Here is a 24477-nt window from a genome sequence, read left to right on the forward strand (position 1 = left end):
GATGGACAGCTGCATTATTACTGAGATGGTTTTTGAATTAGAAAAATGCATTATTTTGTCTTACAGGGTTAAGTTTAACTGACTCGTCTGTTCCTCTGTCTAACCTCAGTCCACAAACTGCTGCTGTTAATAGAAAATGTTGGACTTGAAAAATTTTAAACCAGTCCTTTAAGGAAACAATTCACCTGTGACTTGTAAATGGAAAGATTTAAACAACAGCAAGTTTTTCAGATTTGGTCTTTCATTCATTCACACCTGCTCATTCACTCCTTCAAAGCCTGAACCTCACTCTGATTTTAATTTTTAAGGCTTAAAGCTGCAGTGTTTATAAAAAAAACAAACAAAAAAACGTGTCGACTTGTTGGAAGGACGCAATAAATCAAACAAGTGCGTCCGTGTGCGCGCGTGTGCGCATGCGAGGTGGTGCCACTAACTGTAATTATGTCGCTGAAAGCTCCTCCTCCGCCCATTAATCCCTCATATCCGCTAATACCGCGCCAGACATTTACCCACAAGTACCAGCTGCCGTCAGCCTACATTTCAAAGTGCCGCTCTGTGTTTGGGACAGCCTGAGAGAGACTGACAAGGTAAGGAGTTCAGCACCAGCCGTCCTCCTGTCTGGATGACTGAACACCTGTGCAGCACCTAGACAGCATAATAAACTAAAAAGTCCTACCTGTCAGTTGTTGATTTCTCTGCTAGACTGATGGGATATTACAGTGTTTTTGGCTGGCTAGAAGACTTATAAAAAGAATACAGCTGGACATGATTAGCAGCACAGTCTTTATCTTTACAGGCTTGCTTTTAAATATCTTTGCTGAGACTCTGCCTCATAAATCCTGCCATGTTGTATCACTTATTGCTTCATGTGAGCTGACTGTGGAGTAACCTCCTCCTCTTGTTAGTTCTTATTACAAAACTGTGACCTAAATGTGAATTGTGTGAGTTAATATCTGCACTGGATTCTGGTGATTCCTCATTAGAAGGGAAATCTCTACCTGAATATCTAAAACTAAACTCTGTGGCTGTCCCTTGAGAGGGGAGTGTTTGACTTATCATTTCCATGTCTAATCTCAGGAATGGTGGCAAACCAGTTTATTGTTTATGTGAGTCACTCTAAAAACCCTCATTGACCAAAGAGCTATTGCACAAAAGACTCGCTCCTTGCTTCTACAACGTCTCTGCAGGTTGTTTTCCGTGCTGTCACCTCTGTGTCCGTCCTGTTGTTGTTCAACTGATAGACATGGCCTCATCCGATGATGCAGAGGGGTCTCTGACTCCTGTGGATTTTATCCAGCTGCAGCACTACATGGAATGTAAGTTTCACCGTCCGACTCAACATTATTTCAACAATCGCTTGCATGTAACACTCAGCTGCGTTAAGTGACCTCTGGGATGCTTTTGTGTAGCTGACCCTTCACTGACCCTGCAATGGAAGAGGGGAAGCAAAAAGCATTTGCTATGGATCAATACAAATGAAAATATTTATTAGGGCTGCAACTAACGATCATTGTCATTATTGATTAATCTTTTGATTATTTTTTTGACTAATCAATTAATTATTTTGGTCTATAAAACATTAAAAATCAGGTGAAAATTCCCATCACAAATAGACAAAATGCCTTTTTTTGTCTGACCAACAGTCCAAAACCTTAAGATGTTCAATTTACAATAATATAAGACAAGAAAAAGCAGCAAACTGTCAAATTACAGAATCTGAAACCATCAAATATTTGGTATTTTGACTTAAAAAAATGACTCAAAATAGTTGCTGATTATGATTAATCGATTAGTTGACTAATCGTTGCAGCTTTACTTATTTATAGTAAGTAGCTACCTTTTATATACACTTGGGACTGAATAATTAGGAATGATGCTTTTGAAGTTGTAAGAAATTAAAGAAACAATGGGTCACTGACTTAGAGAAGGTAAAGAGAGGTAGAGGAAAAACCAAAGACAAGAAGACAGTTTGTGTGCATGTAACGTGTAACTATAGTCAAAGTCCAGCGGGAACAAGAGAGGTTTTCACACCGGATCAATAACAGAGCTCTTTAGATTAAATTCTTTCAGTTTACATTCTCAGCACAGGCGGGTGAAGGGGAGGAAAATGCTGAAACGTCTTCACTTTAAACATCTTTGCATTTTGCTCCACTGTGCTGAACATAGAACCTGAAAGGAAACAAGTAAGAACACATTCAGATTGATTTGGGAGTGCAAACTTGTCTTGTTCCTGGATCTCTGATTTGCTTTAATGTGTTTCCAGTTGCTGTCAAATTTGTGAGTGAGCTCTAAGGTGGTCATACTGGACATTAGTATCGTAAAATAAATGACTGAAGGAGTTCCTCTTATTCATTCACCATCCACACACAAAAACATTTCAAAATGCTCTCTGGAGGATCATTCACGATCAACACAAAAACACAAACAAGAACTCCAAAAGGAAGATGCTCGCTCCTGCGCTGGGGTCGCAGCTAATGCAGGTTTTGATAGACCTGTTGACAGGAAAGAAAAAGTGGCGCAGTGCTAAAAATATTCTACTGTACACTCAGAGGCTTTGAAAGAAATGAAATGAGTCTGTAGGCTTTTAGTGTTGGTGAGGTGGGGGGGAGTTATTTGCACTGTTGGATAATGGATGGATGGATAATTACACCCGCGCCTCCCTGGACCTGAGAAAAGCACCACTGTGTGTTACCTCTGACATCAGGAGCCAAAGCCAGATTTAATGCAGGATCCACTCTGTGTGTCCACAGTTGATGGAGTGATGATCTCGCATTTGGTTCCTGTTTTAACGCCCATGTAATTAATGCGCGGGACAAATGGCAAATTGACAAAGAACTGAATTAGTCTCTAAGCTTCTCTGTTCTCAACTGTAGTATTCTTCAGTTTTTTCATCAGTCGTGTCCGCAGCAGGCCGACGTGTTGATGGCATTAAATCTAAATCCTCTCTTATGCCCTTTTAGATTCATGAATTTCACTCACTTTTTGATCTCTTCAACGTTGTGCTCGCAGACAGCAGTTTGAGGGTGAAAGATGTGATTAAGGAGTTTCACGCCGGGGGTCGGCTGGCCCAGCACAGCTTCGGAGAGGTCAGTCATGCAACAGCACCTACTCAAACACACATCTTTCCAGGGCAGTGAAACATTTGGGGACAGTTTTGCATGTTCAGCTGACCTGCTGTGCTTTAACTTATAGTAGCACTACAATATACTGTAGTTATGCAGAATCTATTAGGTTGAATTACTAATTGTCACTTTTTTTTAGCATAATTACTTCCCAATAATTTTGTTCTTTCTAGGAAACTTCCAAGGAAAATGATTTGCTAATTGCAGTCTGATTGTTTGAATTCTCTCCTCAGTGTGTCGACGCTGTGGGTTTCTGTCTCTTTCTCAAGACCTACCTAGAGGTGGATGACTTCCCTGCAGATTTTTGCCAACGTCTTTTCCGCTATTTCCAACACGTAGAGCAGGATGGCTCCACAAAGAGCCCTCTGCCCAAAGGAGGTAACTCATTTTGCATGTCTAATCTTCCTGGTTTAGTTGGTTGGGAATGCACCACAAAACTTTCTGAAATATTCAAATAAAGAATGCTACTAAGAGTATTTCCTATTGGACAAATGCCAACTTGTTTGTCTGTTTATTTTTATCTTTTAGTGTTGTGTCATAGGAACGTCCGTAGGCGTAGCTCTGGAGATTAGTGCACCTGCTCCAATAACCAACCAATGAAAAACTATTTGCTTTTTATACTGTTGTCCCACATTTTCACCAGGAGCTTAAAATATCCTGCTTTGGTTATTAAAGTCAGACACAGTGTGTAGTTTCTTTAGACCTCAGTAATGTAATAATGCTTTCCAGTTGGGTCAAAAGTTCCTACCTGTTTTCTCAGGTGGGGTCTTTCTTCGTGATGTGTCCTGTTACTTCTCGGTGCTGGAGGACGGACAGCCGCGGGAGAAGCTTGAATGTTGGTTTCATTCACCTTCTGAACTCTTTGTGACACATTTATTACAATGCAGCTGCATTTAATGTACATTCACGACTGATCGATAATCAAGAGTGATGATTTTGAAGGTCTGAGAAAGTGAAGAGACAATGTTTGCATCACTGACTTTCTGTGTTGTGTTTGTAGTTACTTTCAAACTTTACGACAAAGATTGTAACGGACTCCTGGACAGTTCAGTAAGTTTCTCTAACTGACATGTGATTAAAATCACATTTATTATGTAAAATCATTTGGGATTCTTTTGTGTTCACTTAAAACAGTCGACACATGCACATTTATTGTTTGCAATTAGTTCTGCAAAATGTAAAAACAAGTCAAATTCACTGTTTTGTTGCTTGATTAATGGGCTAATTAATACATTTAACTTCTGCTCCTCCTCAGCTTATTTGAAAAGCTTTAATTCTATACAAACCTGCCCAGATTAAAAATTGAAGTATTTATTCAAAGGGAAAAATAAAAACATTCCTTAAACTACCCTTATGTCGTCAAACAAACAAACCATGAATAAATAAGATGATGTAGAAGATGCAGAGGAAGATTAAGATTAAGGATATGGTCACACCACCACTCCACTGTGAATGTAAACGCTGTTGTTTCTTCATCAGGAAGTGGATCGTATAATCACCCAGATGATGCGAGCTGCAGATTACCTGGGCTGGGACGTGACAGAACTCAGACCTGTATGTTATTTTTAAGCCTTTATGATTTAAATTCACAAAATCCCAATAATCACAAAGGTTTTGGATTTGTCATATATATTTTTACATGGTGGAAGGTATAAGGAAGTAATAAACTGGTCATGATAATTACAGGGAGGGGTTGTCATAAAACTTATTATGTCACACAGATAAACAGGAGTTAGATGAAAGATTGTCAGGAGATGTTTCTGTGGTTGGGCAGGTGCTTCAGGACATGATGACAGCGATCGATGTGGACGACAGTGGCACCGTCACATTGGAGGAGTGGTTGAAGGGAGGCATGACCAATGTGCCTTTACTTGTTCTGCTTGGACTGAAGGTGAGAATTTGGCTGCACATGCAAATCTTAAGTTTCACTACAACATCTTTTGCCTTTTTAATGAATGATACAACTTTAAATGAACAACACAGCCCAGTTATATTTGCTTTTCTCCTTTTTTTAAATGTGGAAATTTCCTTTTTCTCCTCATTCACAGATGACAGAGAAGGACGGACAGCATATTTGGAGGATGAAGCATTTCAACAAGCCAACCTACTGTAGTGTGTGTCAGAGCATGCTGCTCGGACTCGGGAAGCAGGGACTCTGCTGCACCTGTAAGCACTCACAGCCACCACCAGGAGGCAACCAAGTACCTCATACAACAGTACAAATCAACTGGAGTAGTCCAGCCTTTTCCAGTTCACTTGTACTGTCTGTTAATTGTCAGTGTCACAGTTTCCCATAAGTAAGAATACATGTAATAAGATATAAAACTGTTCTGTAAAGTTCTACTGGAGAAAGCTGTGTTTTTGTCTTGAACTTCTCTAATATTTCTCCATTTCTCTGCCCTCAGGTTGCAAGTACACCGTCCACAGTCAGTGTGCCAACAAGAATCCCGAACCCTGCGCTCCCACCTTTGTCAAATCTAAAAAAGACATGGGTGTAAGAAGCACAACAGTTCCTCTTCATATCCAGTTTCTTCCTTTGGTTTGGTTTTATTTCTGCATTACAGATTTACAGTAATATTAACATGAGCATTTTATTATCATTTATATATCTATAAGTATATTTGTCATTTGTCATGTTTAAGAGAACGTATCATGTCACATCTCTTTTATTGCAAAACCAAAAACCACAGCAAACACGTTAACAACAGAGAACATTACGGTGCATTAGTCAGTAATAAGTTCAACCCATCAGTGTTTTTTTAAAGTGCGGATTACATCTGGCACAGTCTGTTCGGTACATCTGTTAAATGTCCTAATTTTACACAAGCGTAGACAAAGTTCATTCACCGTTTTTCCAGTGCAGTGTGACGGCCACAACTCACTGATTCACACTCATCTGTAAGCGCTTAAATTTCCTGAGCTGCTTGCGGAGGTGGAGGTGCCAGTGTGCTTTACAGATATTTGATCTGGTGATGCGTGTCTGCCAAGTCAGTGGTTATCCAAAAAGCCATCCGAGGCCATATTAAAGTTCCTCAGCTGCTCTGGAGGAAGGTGTGGTCTGTGTCAATTCTTTTCAAGTTAACAACAACATGATTTTTCCTGCAGTCATTCAGGGTTGGGTTGTTGTTTTGGCACCACTAAAGTGAACATGAACATCGCTCCTGGGGCGATGCTCATGATGACTTTGGACAGCATTTTAAGACTTGTCTAGACATTGTGAGTAGAAGAATATGTGAAAACAACATGAGGTAATTACAAGCGGACTAGTATGCAGTGGTAGTTGTGGTATTTGTATTCACAGCTGAGGTTTGTAATATTGTTAATAAAAGGATAAGTAACATTTACACTGGTTAGACTTGGTCCTCAACCTCTCTGCTGTTTTCTGCTCCTCTTTGTCTCAGATAGCGGCTCACGACTGGGTCAGAGCTGACTGTAACTCCACAAAGTGTCAGGTCTGCCATAAGAAGATCAAAACTTTAGCAGGGAGGCGTTGTGTGTGGTGCCAGGAGATGGTGAGGACTGTGTGTTCAGGTGCTTTAGGATATCAAAATGAACAAAAGAGGGATCACTGCTATGCTATGTTCACTAAGTCTTGTCTCTTTTTTGTTAAGCGTCATGATGAGTGTATTTTCTCTGGAATATCAACCTGTGAATGTGGGCCGCTGAAAGATCATATACTCCCTCCATGGGCCATATACGCTGTCTCAAAGGTAAAGTGATTATAAAATACTACTGTATACAATAAGCTTTATTGAGCATTTTCTTTTCTTCAGGATTATTTTGAGTAAATTGCATGTTTGTCTTGTTTTTCCCCCCAGGAGGAGGACACCAGCCTGTTGAATGTCACCCCTGATGGCCACATCCTGCAGGTCTGCTCTTCTCAACACATACTTTTATTCTTTTTTTCCATTTGTACACCCATCATGCACTGCCATCTGCATATCCTTGATGCTTGGGTGAATATCCATGTCAGTGATTTATCGTGATGTTTTTGGTGATTTTTTTAAGGACTCTGCAAGTGTTTTTTTAGCCTGTTTTTTTTCGGTTCAGCGTGATGTCACTGGAGAAATACATCTGTCATGGTTATCCACTTTGACAGACAAACCCACTGATGCAGTCACTAAATTTAAAGTGATACGCCACCCCAAAATAAATCTAGCTTACCCATCATAGGAAAGAAAAAAAAATGACACAGATGATAAATGTTAAGAGATTTGTCTATGCAATGCCTTAGAAGTTCCATATATACTGTATAGTATGAATATAAACCTGTACAGTAGGCCAACTGACAGCATGTGTCCACATATCTTAAAGTACTGAAATAATGTATGCATTCTTCATATGAGTTGTATGTTCCAGTAAATCCTATTAAATTTATTTTCCTTCAGATTGTACCAATTCCAGATACCCACCCTCTGCTGGTGTTTGTCAATCCAAAAAGTGGAGGAAAGCAGGGTGAAAGGTAAGTTTTCATATGTATATAGGGTGGCACAAATATCAATATGGCTTTAAACTGTCATTTCTTTGCAGATTATGTTATCGAGGTGAAGGCTCAGGCTGTGCAGTATTACAAAATGTACACTACATTTGTACACTACAAAATGATCTGAACTGGTTGCACCTTAATTTTTGAATAAGCATTTGTTCCCTCTCAGTCTCTGGGTGTGTTGATTTGTTTTTTTTTTCCACAGGGTGCTCAGGAAGTTTCAGTACCTGCTGAACCCTCGTCAAGTGTATAACCTGTCTAATGGAGGCCCAGCCCCGGGGTACAGCACACCTTCACTACTCTAATCCCGCACATTAATTGCATATTGTGTTTTGTTTTTCTTCACATTAACACTGACTTATTTTTTTTCCAGACTTCATTTCTTCCATAATCTGCGTGAGTACAGGATCTTGGTGTGTGGAGGGGACGGCACAGTCGGGTGGCTCCTGGATGCTATAGGTACTGCTGCATAGATTTAGAGAGATAATTAAGATGACTATCTCTGAGGCTAAATAACTGACCTGATTGCAGACAAAGCAGACCTCCAGGTGCATCCTCCAGTGGCTGTCCTGCCTCTGGGCACAGGGAACGACTTGGCTCGCTGTCTACGCTGGGGAGGAGGTAAAACCAAGCATTCAGTTCTAGCTCATGCCTCCACACTGACATTGGTACAAAGAGTTATATACCTGCTTCTCCCATGAAAGGATATGAGGGGTCTGATTTGAGAGAGATCCTGAAGGAGATCGAAGGCAGTGAGTTGGTTCCCATGGACCGCTGGAGCATCCAGGTGATACCGGACGATCCTCAAGAAGTAGGAGACCCTGTTCCCTACGAGATCATCAACAACTACTTCTCCATTGGAGTGGTGAGTCACAAACTCAGCAAGGAGGAATTAATAACATTGCACATGAGTATTGATTGATTTCTGTAATCCTTTAAACAGTTGCAAAAAAACAGTCTGATAATTTCATACGGACATACACAGAAACATGAATATATTGTGTAAAATAGGACTTAACATGATTTCATTTGTGCCGTGTGAGCAGGATGCTTCTATTGCTCATCGTTTCCACTCCATGAGAGAGAAACACCCACAGAGGTTCAACAGCAGGTAAGGTTTCATTTTAACTGTATGTGTAAAGATGTTTTTTCATGAAACAACAACTTAGTTTTTTGAGATCATTGATGTCGAAGATGTCTTCTGTGTTATTTTTAAGAATGAAGAACAAACTTTGGTATTTTGAGTTCGCCACTTCTGAGACCATCTCTGCCTCTTGCAAGAAGCTCAAGGAGTGTCTCACCATTGAGGTGAAAACATCAACCGCACTCATGTAGCTGTTTCGCCAAATCTAATAATTAGCAGTTCAAGTTCTGAATTTTGTCTTTCTTCAGTGGTGTAAACACAAAACAACCTGTTGTTTTGCCTTCGCTAGTGCTGCGGGAGACACCTGGACCTGAGCAGTCTGTCTCTGGAGGGCATCGCTGTCCTCAACATACCCAGCATACACGGAGGCTCCAACCTCTGGGGCGAATCCAAGAAGCCTGACGGTGTGGCAGAGGCGGAGCATAGTGAGGTCATCACTGACCCTGAACTTCTCAAAACGATCTCACAAGGTGAGACTTGGCTGGTTCTGTACTCTCATAAATCACCTCATCAGTATTGTTGGTTTTAAACTGTTTCACCTTGTATCTGTGTGTCGTATCTCTCTCCAGATATGAGCGATAAACGTCTGGAGGTGGTGGGGCTGGAAGGAGCCATGGAGATGGGACAGATCTACACTGGACTGAAGACTGGGCACAGACTGGCGCAGACCTCTAAAATTACCATCAGGTTGTGTATTTTTACCTACGTGGTGATGAATATATCATAACATAATACAGCCTCATACAGAAACAGCACAAACCACAGCCTCAAAAATGAGTTGCTTATGGCTATTGTTTAAGATTGCATTATATTGTCAGGTGTCCCTCCTAATTATCCCATGTCTGTTTTAAGCAGACACATGTTTTGACATAATGTTCACATACAGTATAAATGGTTCAGTATAATTAAATCTGATTGTTACTCCTCCCTGTGTATAGAACAGTCAAAGCCCTGCCCATGCAAATTGATGGGGAGCCATGGATGCAACCTCCTTGTACTGTAAGTGTTATTAGCAATTCTGATTCAGAGTTAAGACAAGTAATGGTGATAATAACAATGTAATTTTCAACAAGTTTAGCTCTGTAATTAAAAGTATTCACACATTTATTTTGATTATTGTGATGGAGTGTGTGTTACTGCTGCCTTTTTCTTCAACCAGATACATCAACAACATTTCAATTAGCGTAACATAGTTAACATTTACTCTGACTATATTTATCTGTGTGAGCTGAGGCCGAGTGCCACTGTCCGTCTGTCCGGTCTGGACTGGCACACGTTCATAATAAATCCACCAGAGCTCAGGGCTGTCCCACTGTGAACTCAATGACTGACACTCTCGCTGACTTTTTGAGCCTTTTCTGCTCACTTTCTATGAGTCTGCAATCCTGCAGACTTACAGTGTATCACATTATATTGCATTCATTTGGCAGACACTTTAATCCAAAATGATTTACATTTTTCCATAGGACACTTTCACATGTAGACAGGAACAGCTCAGCGATTGGACTGCAAACCATGCGATTCATGGCAAACCTGCAATACCAACTGAGCCTCCCCCAATTGCCCATAATTCATAGCATTCAAATGTTGAAAATGACAGCAGGAGAAGTCTGAAGTTATACACACACAAAGCTAGACCAATGTTTCTAATATTTAGTCTACCCTAATAGATATACTGTAAATTGGGTGGACAAAATATTAAAATAATTACTAGTATAATGCAGTAGAATTCAACCGCAGCACAAATTGCAGCCAAATGACCATAAAAGTCAATCCAAACCTCTCTAAAACTAAAAACTATAACCGTCATGAAGGTAAGCTGCAGTTTCAGAGAGGTTGTTTCACTCAGACACTCACTCTGATCAGGCGTCTGATGTCATTTAAAGTCAGGGTTCATGGCTGAGGGTGCACACTGGAGGTGGACCAGAGAGAGCTAAAATAACACAGGATGTGATGTGTCATCAAAATATCAGTGCTGTTGTTTTTGTTTGTTTTAATATTAGACAGAATAATGTTTGATCAAATTAAAGGAATTTGAACCCAAATAATTCAGTTGTAATTAACCCAAATTGTCTTTCATTTATTATAGATCCATATAACTCACAAGAACCAAGCTAACATGCTAATGGCTGCACCAACAAAACCGTCCGGCTTCTTTCACCTCAAGTAAGGGCACTGGTTTCACTGGTTTCACTACAGCAGTGAGACACGCCATCCAGTCCACTGAGTGTCGCCCCACCAGCGTCGACTGGAAAATGATGCAGGATGAGTATTGAAAACAGATCGTCCATAGTTCCGTGTTTACCTGGTGTGTTGCTTGAAGTATTATTGTCTATTATTATTATTGTTTATTTGTAAGTGATCCCTGATATCTTAACTTATTTCAGACAGATTGCACTTTTCACAAGTGTGAATTTCACCTGATCATTGCTATTGTGTGCCAAGTTAGTAATAATGCAGAGCAGAGCCTGGTGTGTATTTACTGCATATGCAAACACATATTTACATGTTTTATGTTGTGTCGACTCTGTGGCTGATCAAATCTACAGTTGTGTCTTGGTAGTTTTATTATCTGTACTTCCTAATGCAGCTAGTCATGAACTGGTTTTGCTCGGCCTTCAGAAGCTCACAGCGACTCACCTTGTTAACCCTAAACCTACACTACCTGTCTGTTCTCGCACTGTCAGTGTCAAAATTACATATATATATATTTCAGTGTTTTAACTGTTTCTTAAGTAGATGTTGAAGACATGATGTGAGGAACACTTGATTGAATGTGACTGAAAATAGTTTTATAATGATTTGCTCAGCAGTTATAACCTGAAAGTGCTGTGGACTGACCAAGTTTAGTATTAAAAACAGCATCCTAATCTATTTAATACATTAAGACTGACAGCAGTGATGTTAGTTTACTCAGTGTGTGTTCTTGCTAGCCATCTATATCTTTGGACCATCTTTGCGCCATTGACCAGGTTCTTAAAAACAGTCACATTGAAACCTATTGAAATATTACTGAACGATGATGAAATATTAAAAAAGGCATGTTGTGACCAGATAAATGTTGGGGAAATAATTTGGTTTAAAACTTTGTTTCAGTGATGTTCATTACTGTGTGCTTGTAGGGTTTTTATTTAGTCTTAAACTTTGAGGAGTCTTGTGTTGGATTTTCAATGTACTTGTATACCAGTGAGGCTTTTTCATCTTAACTCTTATTATTAATATTTTCTTTCTGTTGTTGTTCTATGTTATTAATACTGTAACACTGAGTTTCAATATGAATGCAAAGTGCAGTACAAATTAAATGTATTATTATTCTTCAGACTGACAACTGATAACTTGGATGTTAGACGTCTTTTTTTCTCTGTCTGATTTGTCTCTGAGATATTTTGTTGCTGCTGGACTGAGACAGACTTGTAACATATATAAGTATGTATAAGGAGATTAATATGAGTAGGATTTTCATCTAAATGGTAATCTATTTTCAAGGACATATGGCAGCATAAGTATACATGGTCGAATAAATCACAGGTTTATATTGATAACATACTTAGTAGAAAATATACCTGTTATAAAAACATCCATGACAGAAGTTTACTCCTATACTTACCTGACATACAGACTGTTTGTTAGCACTTAACTATGGTTAAACTACATTATTATTTACTTATATAATGTATTGTCTGTGTGTGGATGTTACTCTGCATGCAGCACACTTATTGAAATGCTCATATCTCTCTAATACCACAGCATGACAGCACACAGTGAGGCAGGCTTTGCGTCAATGTGGGAGGAAGAGGAGGAGGAGGACTAATCCAGAGTTAGTGAAGGAAAGTGGAACAGACTATGTTGGAGTTTCAGCAACACAAAGGTCTTGTTTCTGTGCAGTTCGGCATAGATAGCACGTTGTGTGAAGGTCGGCGGGGAGGGATGTAGCGGCAGACATCTTGTGAGAGAGACTGACATGAGAGATCACACAAATCTTTTGCTACTGAAGTATTTAAAAACTGACCCTCTCCTCTCTCTTGCAGATGATTTCAAATGCACAATACTTTATTTATTTATGTATTGACTGGGACCATGTACAGTGTTAAACATAAATGGTAACATTTGATGTACTGTACCAAAATTAGCTTAGAGCTAATTTTCATTTGCAGTCCCTTCGGCAGGTCAAAATGAATAAATATAACACCACAATAACAAACAGTACAAAGCAAAAAACACACAGGACACATAATATAAAATACAAGGCTACACACTGTGTTTAAGTAATTTCACACTACAAGTAAAATTATTGCATGCATATAAATTACATCACTGATTAGGGTGATATTAAATACAGATTTGATATCTTGACATGTTTTGAATGTAAACAGATTATCTAGAGCTGCCTGAACAAGACGGCGTTCTGGTAAATTTCAAATGTCTTGTCTGGATCAGAAGTTGTTTTTATTGGGCAGAGTGATGGCTTATAAATAGACGAATGAGGCACGTCTATTCAGGTTTGTCTGTAAAGTTGATATCCCTGCTGTCTTCATCTTACAAGTCAAGATGTTTGTTATCAAGTCAGAAAACCTGTTATTAGTATAAATGCAAAAAAAAAGGTGAGTCTCTAACAAAACAGAATAAATCAGCCTGCTGCACTCAAGAAAAATTACAAATTATTCTAGAAATTGACATGTTTTTAGGTGTATAAGCATCCGAAATTGCAGAGTATTAACCTCTCAAAACAACCTTACTTAAACAATGAGGCAGCAAACGCACCGTGTGTAGTTTTCTGACAGGATATCGCATAATTTACACATACTGAAATAAAACAAGCTGTTCCGCCTTTAGGGATTGGTAGGGTGTGAACATTTCTGACGCTGACAGTTTGGCATCATTTCAGAGAGGTGTGTGCTGCCACACCGCAACGATGAGAGTTTATCACCACAAATGTTGCCAAAAAAAATATATTGTGTTGAAGTTTCAAATTGCTGTCTTACATTTTTCAGTAAACCTATTAACAGTGATTAGTAAAACATTCCAGAGGCTTAAATTGAAATGAACCGTATGACATTCAGTAACTTAATGTTCGATTTTTTAGCTATTTAACCGGACAGATGTGCTTAATTGATGTTGTATGTGTGCTCTTTTGCTCTTTTTACTGTGTGCTGTGTGAAAGAGACAGAAAGAGTATGTCCAGTCTATCTGTTTGTCATTTTATATGTCTCACACACAACCCAACATGATGCTCTGACCCCTTTAAATAACTCCTTTAACTCCAGGCTGGTCTAGGCAGTCGCATTGTCTTCCCTCTTCCGGGGAAATTCTCAACTTCCTCCCACGCTAAGTGATCCCTCTCACTTTCTTCATACTTAAAAAAGAAACTAGATCACACCCAGGGGTCCCCTGAGAGGGTTCAAGTGTGTGTTGGTTTTCCTAGTTGTTGGGGAGAGGTTATGACATAAGGGGTATTAGATGATGCTTAAATTGTTGCTGACAAATGGACGTTTGCAGCTGTGACTGGGACACCCATAGTGCAAATGATTCGAAGATGACGTGACGATATGAAGTGGTCTGTCGTTTCACATCTCTTGAATTCAAAGTGTGAGTTATATTGTAATTGTCATATTTCCAGGGTCAGAAGAAAGATCTTTGTTCCTGCGGCTCAGGGGATTAATTATGTTGAAAGACAGAAAGTAGACAGTCTGTCTGGATTGGGAGGACTTCAGTGTGGAAGGGATTTTCTCTTGTGATAATCATCCATTGTGCATTTTAGGCAATATAATTGAAGTGTTTAATCCATAATCATTCAAAAAGTGCAAACTATTTTAATAAAATACAGAACAGAAACACAGGATCAAACACAAGCACTTAAAGACAACATATAAATACAAATTTGAATACAAAACTTGGAACAATGTTTAATGTTAATGTTTTAATGAAGTTTATTTTTGGTTTTGGAAACAGCAGTTGACTAAACAATCTCACCTCAAGCTCCATTTAGCAGCTGTTCTGGACCTTTCAATCAAAGCTCATGACGTAGATGTTCAAATTTACATGTTTTTTAGATCATGTATTATGATTTAATGCTTCGCAATGGCTCCTAAATTGAATGATGTGTTTCCAAGGTCAAAAACAAAATCTCAATCTCAAAATCTCTTTTAAGCTAACGTAGATGAGAAGTCCTTTACTCTTCAATGGTTTTCTCCCTTTGAGGTCAGATTTGCTTAAAAAAATTAGTTGTACTTAACCTTTGTTGAATCATCTCTAGCACTCGACTAGAGTATGTTAGGACACTGTGTTTTTCAGAACCAGACTGTTTAGATGGTCTCCTTCCAGGAAGTTAGCAACAGGAAAGTCTGTCTTGCCATGTGGCACGTGGAGTTTTCAAAGGTAATCTTTGTTTTTTTTAGTTGTTTTTATTATTAGTTTAGTTTCAGGGGGCTTACTCAACAGAATGAATGCAAATAACCTCCCCAAAAAGTCAGATGATTGTAATATTTTTCTAAAATCATGCTCAAGTAGTTGATTGAAATGTCTTTCTAAACTGCTGTTTTATGTTGATGATTAGTAGGGTGATACTACTCATATTAACTCCACACTCACTGGGGGAGAAACAACTTTTGCCCAATGGATGTGTCCACATTGAGGTGTATAGGAAATACTTACAGTAAGTAAGAAGACCACAAGATGATCCATCTCTCCAGTTAAAATGTGCTCTTGTACCATTACACAGATGAGCAGGCTAGATCAGTTCAGCCAATACTGCACTGCATTATATAACTTTTATTTGACCAACCTTTTATTTTGTTTATTAGTCTTTACAAATGTTTCATGTTGTTATATGTAAAACATTTTAGTTTAGACATTGCTTTTGTCCATAAAAAGTGACGTGTAATTAAAAAAAACATCTTTTTGTTTAATGGAGACACATCTATTTCAACTGTTTAGGGGAGGCTCATTATAAAAAATAATATGTGCTCAGTTGGAAGATAATAAATCATGAAGATCAGATGATTAGAAGCTTGCATAAAAATATGAAATCATAAAAGTGTTTTAAATGTAGATGGTGAACGGATATGTGTGTTATTATCCTCCCAGAGTTTAGCTGGGAAATGCCAGATGGTTCATGTTTTGTTTCTTGTTATTTTTGTCTACATCTACTATGAAAACAAAAATCGCCTGTTTCTTTTTCCTGGTCTGTCACACCTGCCTGTTGTAAACGTCTGTAATATCTACATTTCCAGTCATAAACACCTCTGCACCTCCAAACTGCGGCTATTTTTAGCACTTTTCATCCAGTAATAGCCCCACGTGAGAGCCGCTGTCGGCTTATATTTAGAACGCACGCTCCCCCGGCTCTTGCGTCAATGGAATCCCGTGCGTGCGTCACACGGAAGAACGTCTGCGTCGAACCCGTCGCTGATTGGCCCGCGCTCCGGAACGTTCCACCGCCCTTTCACCATATATGGGCATCGGCCCGCCTTGTTGTCGACGCAGCCAAAATAAAAAGTGTGTGCAGCCGTCTGCGCGGATCTGACCCAGTGTGTGTATGTGTGAGTGTGTTTGAATGAGTGTGTATGCCGGCAGCTGCTGGCAGAGGTGACATGCATCTGTTTCATTCGTTTGGAATAAATGAAAAGCTTCAAAATCCGGATATTTACATGAACCAGGTGAGTGAAAGTGATGTTCTTTTGCATGTTTTTTGTGTTTTATTACTCAGTTTGCCATATTCATGCTTATATTAGGTATGTATGCTCCATAATAACTATTTCTATAGTAGTAGGTAATGACTGATAGGACTGCCGAGACAGCAATTCCATATTTGCAACCTTATACTGAAATTAATTTGATAGTTTAATGAAAAATAATGTTTAGAAACGCCTCTGTAGGTAGAAGTCAATGATATACACTCAGTTACACGTGTATTAATCACACCTAGCTGAAACTAATGCAGGCTAATACAACAGCCCTGCAAATAAAACAATACTTTCATGATCAGTTTTTGTAAAAAGTGTTTCAGTGAGATGTTGATCCAACTCGTCTACCCTCACTGATATAGCCTACTGATATATGAGTTTTGGAAAAAAAATATTAGAAACACACCACAACACCATGGAAAACTACAGCCTCTGAGAAAACCATGAAACCATATCAACACCTCTCTAAAACAGTGTAAACAGAAACTGAATATTTATGAAGGTGTGATTTATTGCAGGGACGTTGTATCAGACTGCTTTAGGTTTGGCTAGATGTACCTAATAAACTGAGGGAAACTGTAGTTCTTGTTATGTGATGATTAAGTGTTGAAGTACATTATGTTCTGTGATTAGAGGAAATTTGCCAGTGTAATCTTTAGAGTGACTTTTGATATTAATGATATCACTGATGCAACTGTGCTATGAGTACTTTGCTGAAAATTTCACAATTACTTTACAATAAAATATGAGATTTAGGGCTTATGTCAGCAGGTTTTCACCTTTATCACTACAAATGTTGTGTGTTTTATGTGTAAATTCACCTTTGCTATATGAGCAAACATATACAATACAGTAGAGTATATTTATAGGACATAAAACTCCTGTTGGACACCTCAGCAGTGTTTTCTGCCCATAAGTTTAAGAGAATAATTTAACAATTTGCTGATGATCAGATATTCTCATTTTTGTAATGAAAAACCCAATAAAGAGAGGAAGTTAGCGCTTGTGGATACACGCCCCATTCACCCAGCCATACACACACACACACACACACACACATACAAACACACACACACACACACATGCACGCACACACATAAACAGGCTTTGCCACCTTTCCCATTTCAGCTGGCGTTCAGCCCTGCCTGAAATACAATCTGCAACACTCCCTGGTACCGTCCCTGTGAAAGATGGTTGTCCTCCACCTCCTCTAAAGGAGGTTTTCAGAGCATTAACAGCCAGTAACACAATATCTGACAGCATCTGACTGCTGCACCAGACCGGCCTCTGCGTTTTCTAAAGACGACTGATAGGACCTGAAGCTAGAGAAATGGCACGTAGAGGAAATGAGACTGTAACATCCAAGGTGTCAATGTAGGCTACTGTTTTGGATGATTACAGGGAGGATTAAAAAAATCTGACCTAAATGACTTGAGCAATATCTAATTAACCAGGACACGTGTACTTTATTGCCATGACTATAAACACTCAATTACTTATCAGCCTCAGTTATCGTCAGTGATTTAACTCACTTCTTTTTTGAAATAGTTACCATAAAAATCACACTTGTAGCTCTTAGCTATATAAAAGTGACTGTTACGTTATATTGATTACGATACATTATATTGATTTTAAAATACAAAATTTGTAAGTGTGACAGTAGTTTGCATACAATTTGCATATATTTAACCTTTTTTTGAATAATTAAGACATTTTCTTTGCTTATTTAGTACATAATGTTCATCTTACTACAAATACTGGGATTTAGTTTCACCAGATGTAATTGTTCCTGTTGTCTGTCCTAGCAATGCCCTGTGTACAAACCCAGTATGCATCCCTGCCCCATGACACCTACTTCAGCTCTGAGTTCTTGAATCCTGACCTCAGTGCCAAACTGGTGATGGACATCAGTGGCCAAAATGACCAGCTGTCTACATCTTCATTGCCCAGCATCAACACCTTGGTGGGAAATGGCTACATGGGAGAGTTTGATGCTTATTCCTGCAAGATTACCACCTCTCCTCCGGCCTCTACGGTTTCATTCAGCCATGCTGCGGTAGCCGAAAGCTCTCAGATGCAGAACCAAGCCTTCAAGCTGGATGACCTCCAGGTGTATGGCTGTTACCCGGGCTCCTTCGCGCTCAGCTGCCTTGATGAGACGCTGTCGTCATGTGGCTCTGACTACTATGGCAGCCCAGTGTATGCCACTGCTTCTCCACCAACGCCAGGCTTTCAGGCCCAGCCTGCACCTGTGTGGGATTCCCCTTTCAGCCCTTACACCTCAGCCCCCCCACCATCTGTGGCCGATAAAGCCGCTATGGCACAGCAGCTCTCTTTTTTCACCTTCAGCCCCACACCGGAGCAGCACTCTCCCCTGGGGCAGCATCAGGATGCTCAGCCAGGCCAGGACGACCCTTTCTTCCTGTCTCCTCAGCAGCACGTCTCTTCACTTCACTGTCCCCCCATGTCCCTGGAGCAAGGGCCTCTGGAGAGCCCCAGGATAGTGGATGGGGCTATGACGTCTCCTAAAACCCACAACCCGGGATCCAGTGAGGGTCGCTGTGCAGTTTGTGGTGACAACGCATCCTGCCAGCACTATGGAGTCCGCACCTGTGAGGGCTGCAAAGGTTTCTTCAAGGTAACGAGCTGAAGAGCATTTTGCAGGTTAAATCTGACTGAGTGGAGACCGACAAATAAATCAGTGACATATAGGTTGATTTAGCACATATATATTGGTATCATAATTGGGTTTTTTAAACTCAGATTCAGCCTCAAAAATCCAGTATCGATTGGGCTATTTTACTGAGTTATTCATATTAAATAGGACATTCATATTGAGTATTTGCCTGTAATGCACTAGTGGTTATTGGCTATTGATGGATATTGATGTGTGTTTTTCTTCTGGAGAGGCCTGATAGAAACGCATGTGCAGAACAGGAGAAGCCTCATGTAAAAAAGATTATAACTCAGTCATATTTCATCATTTACAAAGTCACATGTGTATGGCATTATAAAGCCATAGTAATTTAATTTTTTCCCTGTTTGACAGCGAACTGTACAGAAAAATGCAAAGTATGTGTGCCTCGCCAATAAAGACTGTCCAGTGGACAAGAGGAGGAGAAACCGGTGCCAGTTCTGTCGTTTCCAGAAATGTCTTGCAGTGGGAATGGTCAAAGAAGGTAATGCAATGTCAGACTCTCTTAAAGCTTTCAGTGACTAATATACGATGACGGGAAAACAGGGTTTGTAATGACAAACCAAAGCTAGGAATGATAGACATACAGTATGTAACCAGAGATTTACAGTGCCAGCTGCAGAAAACGGGAAACTGAAATGGATACAGCAGTTGTTTTTTAAAGTCTGGGGTGCAGCGACAGCCATGTGAGAGTCACAAACGTGTGCTTTAAGTCTTCCTCTCCCCTTTCTCTCCTCTCTCCCTGTCTTAGTTGTTCGCACAGACAGCCTCAAAGGTCGCCGCGGCCGTCTGCCCTCCAAACCCAAGACTGTGGCCGAAGCCTCGTCCACAACCCCCAGCGTCAACATCATAGCCTCTCTTGTCAGGGCGCATTTAGACTCAAACCCAACAATTGAAAAGCTTGACTACTCCAAGGTAAATAGAGGCTCATTTGCACTTTGATTGGATTTGTTACACAACAGAGGATGTAAAACGAAAGCAACAGAGTCTTTCCTGTAGTGTTGACCCTCCTCTTCCTCCTTAGTATCAGGAGACGGTGGACAACCTGTCAGAGAAGGAGGATGTTGGTGATATTCAGCAGTTCTATGACCTGCTGACTGGCTCTTTAGACGTGATAAAAATCTGGGCCGAAGCCATCCCAGGATTCACAGACTTCTGCACAGAGGACCAGGAGCTGCTCCTTGAATCTGCCTTCGTTGAGCTCTTCATCCTCCGACTGGCGTACAGGTTGGCTTACTTTATGGTTAAAACATGCCATGTCAACTGTTATTTCATGAGACTTGCGTGCATGTTCTAGTATGTTTATTGTACTCATGGCTTGAAACTCTGCAGGTCAAATCCAGAGAAGAGCAAGCTGATCTTCTGCAACGGCGTAGTCCTCCACCGAAAGCAGTGTGTTCGCAGTTTTGGTGACTGGATTGACTCCATTATGGATTTCTCTCAGAGCCTTCATCGCATGAAGTTAGACATCTCCTTGTTTGCCTGCCTTGCAGCGCTCGTCATCATCACCGGTGAGACCTTGTTTTTGCTGTTTGCATTTGATTTTTACAGTTATTTGTAAGACAGCGTTTCTCATGGTAACACTTTTTGCACCTAGATCGCCACGGCCTCAAAGAGCCCAAACGTGTCGAGGACTTCCAGAGCCACCTCATCACTTGTTTAAGGGAACATGTGAGTGGAAACAGATCAGAACCAAGCCGGACCCAGCCCAGCTATCTTTCTCGTCTTCTGGGTAAACTCCCCGAACTGAGGACTCTCTGCACACAAGGCCTACAACGTATCTTCTACCTGAAACTGGAGGACCTGGTCCCCCCTCCACCGATTGTGGAGAAAATCTTTATGGATACCCTCCCATTCTGAAAAGAAATGAACACAAATGTGTTATTGTAAAAATGATAGACACAAAAGGAGGTGGAAAGCACCTAACGTGAGGTTTTCATCGTTGAACTCTACTGCTGAACTTGTCTGCCTCACCTCCTCCTTCTATCACATGACCTGCGTGCTGACAAATGTCTGACTGTTCAAAAGACCAGCTGACCATTATTTTTCTAACATTAAGTTTAAAAATGGAATATGGTACCTAAATGGAATATGGTACCATAAAGATTCACTTCAGCTCATTGAAACTTGTCATAGACAAAGCTGAAGTGGTATTAAAAGTTCAGGACATAGTTTATATATATTTTTTGTGTGCATTTGTAAAATGACTTTATTGCTGTGCTAGATGTGTGAATGTTGTCCTGCTATGCAACTGAAAAGACACAGAACGTTGGCTAGATCCGACGCAGTGTTACATACTCAGCTAAAATGAAAGAAACACACTAATCTCTTAAAAAGCACATTCAAAATTGCTTTTTGATCCCACTAAGAAGCTGAGATGGTAGAATAATTAGTACGTAATGACAGACAGCCTCACCTTTCCTGTTTGTTCAAAAGAACTGTGGAATCATAGTTTTCAAAAGGGAAATATTTACTGATTTCTTTATATCACAAAATGATAGTTGTAGTCCTAATCGTGCTCCTGTGGAAGGTCTTGGACCAAATTTTACTCTTGATTTTGATACTATCACTTACAAACCTTATTGCCTTAAGCTAAAGAAAATGTTCTGCCATAACTCTTGTGCTGCCATTTTCAACACCTTAAAAAAAACTGATTCTGGCAGCGTTTCTGTTGACACAACTTCTAAGAACAAAAAGAGACTTGCTGAATGAAAAGTGAAATGAAGTGAAAGTGCCTTTTATCAAACCTCAATCTTTGAACCATATTAAGTGACACTAAGTGAATTTTCATTCCAAATATCACGTACAGCGAGCCCAATTTCTTACAGACATGAGGAAAAAAAAAATCAAATTCACTGTCACCATGATTTCAGGTCTGTGCCAGCTTTTGATATGAAGTGCCTGAGGCATGCGAGTGTCAGTACAGTTTGACAAAGAGCACACAATACTTGGACACACACTTCATACGGCTAAACTGAAAGGGCATCAAGTGATGACAGGTGGCCTGTTCACATGTTACTGAGGCAGGGAAATTAATACCTGCAGTACGGCCGTCCCGTTTAAGGTTAAATTAAGTCAAAACAGATTTCAGAGTCTCCTTGTATCCACAATTAGATGCTACAGTCTATACCCATTCAACAATTTGCATGAAAAATCCCAAAATGCTTGAAAAGTCACACGCTGAGCAGACATTTCATGTTTGACATGCACTCATTTCTCGCCTTCGGCTGTTACATATTCAAATACATCACCCTTCATACGTTTTGAAGCTGTGTGCTTGTAAAAGACTCTGCTACTGTCTTCCACATTCTTCTGAACTGTGCAGTTTTTTATATGTGATTTTTTTCTTTTTTTGTATTTTCATCTCAAAATGAACTACAGAAATATCTTAAGAAATCACAGTGGGATGTGATGACAAGATGAGCAGCTAAGAGCACTTCAGACAGTGTTCAAACCGTATGAGGAATCCTTCTTTCTCCTAGTGTACGCGTTTTGTTTGGGACGTCTGTGTGGACTTTGAACATACCGCCAGGGCTTTCGTAACATGGTGCAGAAGTATTCAAAGACAGAGAATATTTGATAATAAATTTTTTGAAAATACACCTCTGGCTGCTTTCATTTACATGTGAGGAAATGGAGTGTATATTTTCTGTAGGTTAGGAAACCATCGTCAGGAGAGTTTCCCTGTTTTTTTTTCACCCTTGCTTTGCCGTTATTACTTTTTAAAATTAACATCAAATAATGTGAGATGAAATATAACATCACATCTTTATTTCTTGGAGTCCTGGTGTAAAACCCAAATATTTTGTATTCTGTGCTTGAAAGAATTGACTTACAAAAATCTTTAAAGGAAAAGTCTGGAGATAATCTATATTTTTGTTATTTTCAACAAATCCCATGAAGGCTTATTCCTACAATAGCCGGGCACTTTAGTTACACAAACAGGAGTAAATGGTGAATCTCGTGGGGACTATTTTCAGCGGTGGATTTATTGTGCTAGTGAGTACTCAGTGCAACAGTGTGGCTCTTTGATGTGTCTGCAGGCCAGAGGCTTTAATCGGCTCTTATGATAGCAATGTTGGTCTGTCGGTCAGTTGGTTGGTAGGTCCAGACTAAAATATCTCAACAACAATTTCATGGATTGCCTCGACATTTGATACAGACACACATGATGAACTGTAATAACTTGGTGATCCCCTGACTTTCCATGTTTTTGGCTCAAAACACCGCTGTGTGTAAACACAGCCTCACAGAACCTGATATAGAAGCGTGTTGAATCAGTTCTTTGTTGTTTTCAGATTTGTTGAAAAATATAGAATTACTTTCAAGAGAAGTCTAGAAAATGCTGCCCATTGATGTAATGCAGGAGACAAAGGTTAGGCCTTATTTACAGCAGATAGATAGATAGATAGATTTATTTGACAAAATTTAAAACATACATGACAGGCTGATCACAAAGAAAGACTCCATATAAGATTTTTAAAATTGTCGAGGATTAAAATACTCAAAAAAGCTCTAGGGCTTCTTTTCATTGTGGTCCTCTATTGCAGTACAAGATGGCAGACTGAATTAGAGAGTGTCAAGCAAGAATGACATTAGACTTAAATAGTCCAAACAGACACCAAGCATTTGTACATCTACAAATTATTTAACAACCATCTCTTGAGATCTGATTTAAAACCTCTCTCAACTGGGTTTAGCTTGAGCGAGTTAGGCAGCTTGTTCCACTGACATGAAGCTGTAGATAAAAATGTATTTTTCCCAAAACATGTTTTAAATCTCATAGAAATAATATTTGTTAGACTGCTTCTAGTGTGGTGGGAGTGGTTGTTTTTTTTTACTAGAATTAAAATGGTTGGAAAGGTAGGGAGGTGCAGATTTGTACACAGTCTTGTGGGAAATACTCATCTTAATTTGCACCACCCTTTTATCCACTGGGAGAAGGTTCAATTTTATAAAGTGAACTGCATTGAGAGCTTGTTACATATTAATGATGTGATGAAAGGTGACCAAAAGTAGTTGAGTCAAGTCAATTTTATTGGTATAGCCCAAGATCACAAATCACAAATTTGCCTCAGGGGGCTTTACAATCTGTACAGCAACACAACATCCTCTGTCCTTGGACCCTTGATTCGAATATAGAAAAACTCCCTAAAAAACCCTTTAATGGGGGGGTGAGGGGGGTAGAAGAAACCCCAGGAAGAGCAACAGAGGAGGGATCCCTCGCCCAGGACAGACAGACGTACACTAGATGTTGTGTGTACAGAACAGAAGACAAATGACAGAATACAGCATTGAAACAGGACAACAAAAGTCCTTCGTCTCCTTTTCACTGAGTCCCTGTTGTT

At 39.7% G+C, this 24477-nt stretch overlaps 2 protein-coding genes across 4 annotated transcripts; both read left to right on the forward strand.

Annotated features, from left to right (window-relative positions):
* The first annotated feature begins 302 nt into the window (after positions 1–302).
* Positions 303–12087, forward strand: dgkab (diacylglycerol kinase, alpha b). Of its 3 annotated transcripts, none has more exons than XM_067587678.1 (24): positions 303–587; positions 1188–1316; positions 3010–3086; positions 3356–3500; positions 3883–3957; positions 4123–4172; positions 4602–4676; positions 4897–5013; positions 5171–5288; positions 5528–5661; positions 6524–6634; positions 6734–6832; positions 6941–6991; positions 7511–7584; positions 7814–7888; positions 7982–8067; positions 8140–8229; positions 8313–8473; positions 8655–8719; positions 8826–8916; positions 9042–9222; positions 9322–9439; positions 9691–9751; positions 10842–12087. In XM_067587678.1, the coding sequence occupies exons 2-24, from the start codon at positions 1244–1246 to the stop codon at positions 10920–10922; spliced, it is 2208 nt and encodes a 735-aa protein (XP_067443779.1). In that variant the 5' UTR covers positions 303–587; positions 1188–1243; the 3' UTR covers positions 10923–12087. The 3 variants fall into 3 exon arrangements, with proteins under 3 accessions (XP_067443779.1, XP_067443780.1, XP_067443781.1); XM_067587679.1 differs by having other exon boundaries at positions 5528–5616; XM_067587680.1 differs by lacking the exons at positions 303–587; positions 1188–1316; positions 3010–3086; ... (5 more) ...; positions 5171–5288; positions 5528–5661 and adding an exon at positions 5715–6428.
* A 4168-nt stretch (positions 12088–16255) lies between these two features.
* On the forward strand, positions 16256–22731 carry LOC137181742 (probable nuclear hormone receptor HR38). Its single transcript, XM_067587681.1, has 7 exons — positions 16256–16407; positions 18240–19072; positions 19484–19613; positions 19881–20044; positions 20154–20356; positions 20462–20640; positions 20727–22731. The coding sequence occupies exons 2-7, from the start codon at positions 18242–18244 to the stop codon at positions 20987–20989; spliced, it is 1770 nt and encodes a 589-aa protein (XP_067443782.1). The 5' UTR covers positions 16256–16407; positions 18240–18241; the 3' UTR covers positions 20990–22731.
* Positions 22732–24477: the final 1746 nt, after the last annotated feature.

The sequence above is a fragment of the Thunnus thynnus genome, chromosome 4, assembly GCF_963924715.1.
Source record: "Thunnus thynnus chromosome 4, fThuThy2.1, whole genome shotgun sequence".
Classification (NCBI taxonomy): domain Eukaryota; kingdom Metazoa; phylum Chordata; class Actinopteri; order Scombriformes; family Scombridae; genus Thunnus; species Thunnus thynnus.

Excerpts from the sequence above, each read along its gene's own strand:
- dgkab (XM_067587678.1), top strand. The coding sequence starts at position 1,244 with ATGGCCTCATCCGATGATGCAGAGGGGTCTCTGACTCCTGTGGATTTT. Across the intron at positions 6,833-6,940 it reads CCATATACGCTGTCTCAAAG|GAGGAGGACACCAGCCTGTT; the intron begins GTAAAGTGATTA and ends TTTTCCCCCCAG. Across the intron at positions 8,917-9,041 it reads AGGAGTGTCTCACCATTGAG|TGCTGCGGGAGACACCTGGA; the intron begins GTGAAAACATCA and ends TGCCTTCGCTAG.
- LOC137181742 (XM_067587681.1), top strand. The coding sequence starts at position 18,242 with ATGCCCTGTGTACAAACCCAGTATGCATCCCTGCCCCATGACACCTAC. Across the intron at positions 19,073-19,483 it reads GCTGCAAAGGTTTCTTCAAG|CGAACTGTACAGAAAAATGC; the intron begins GTAACGAGCTGA and ends CCTGTTTGACAG. Across the intron at positions 20,641-20,726 it reads AGCGCTCGTCATCATCACCG|ATCGCCACGGCCTCAAAGAG; the intron begins GTGAGACCTTGT and ends TTTTGCACCTAG.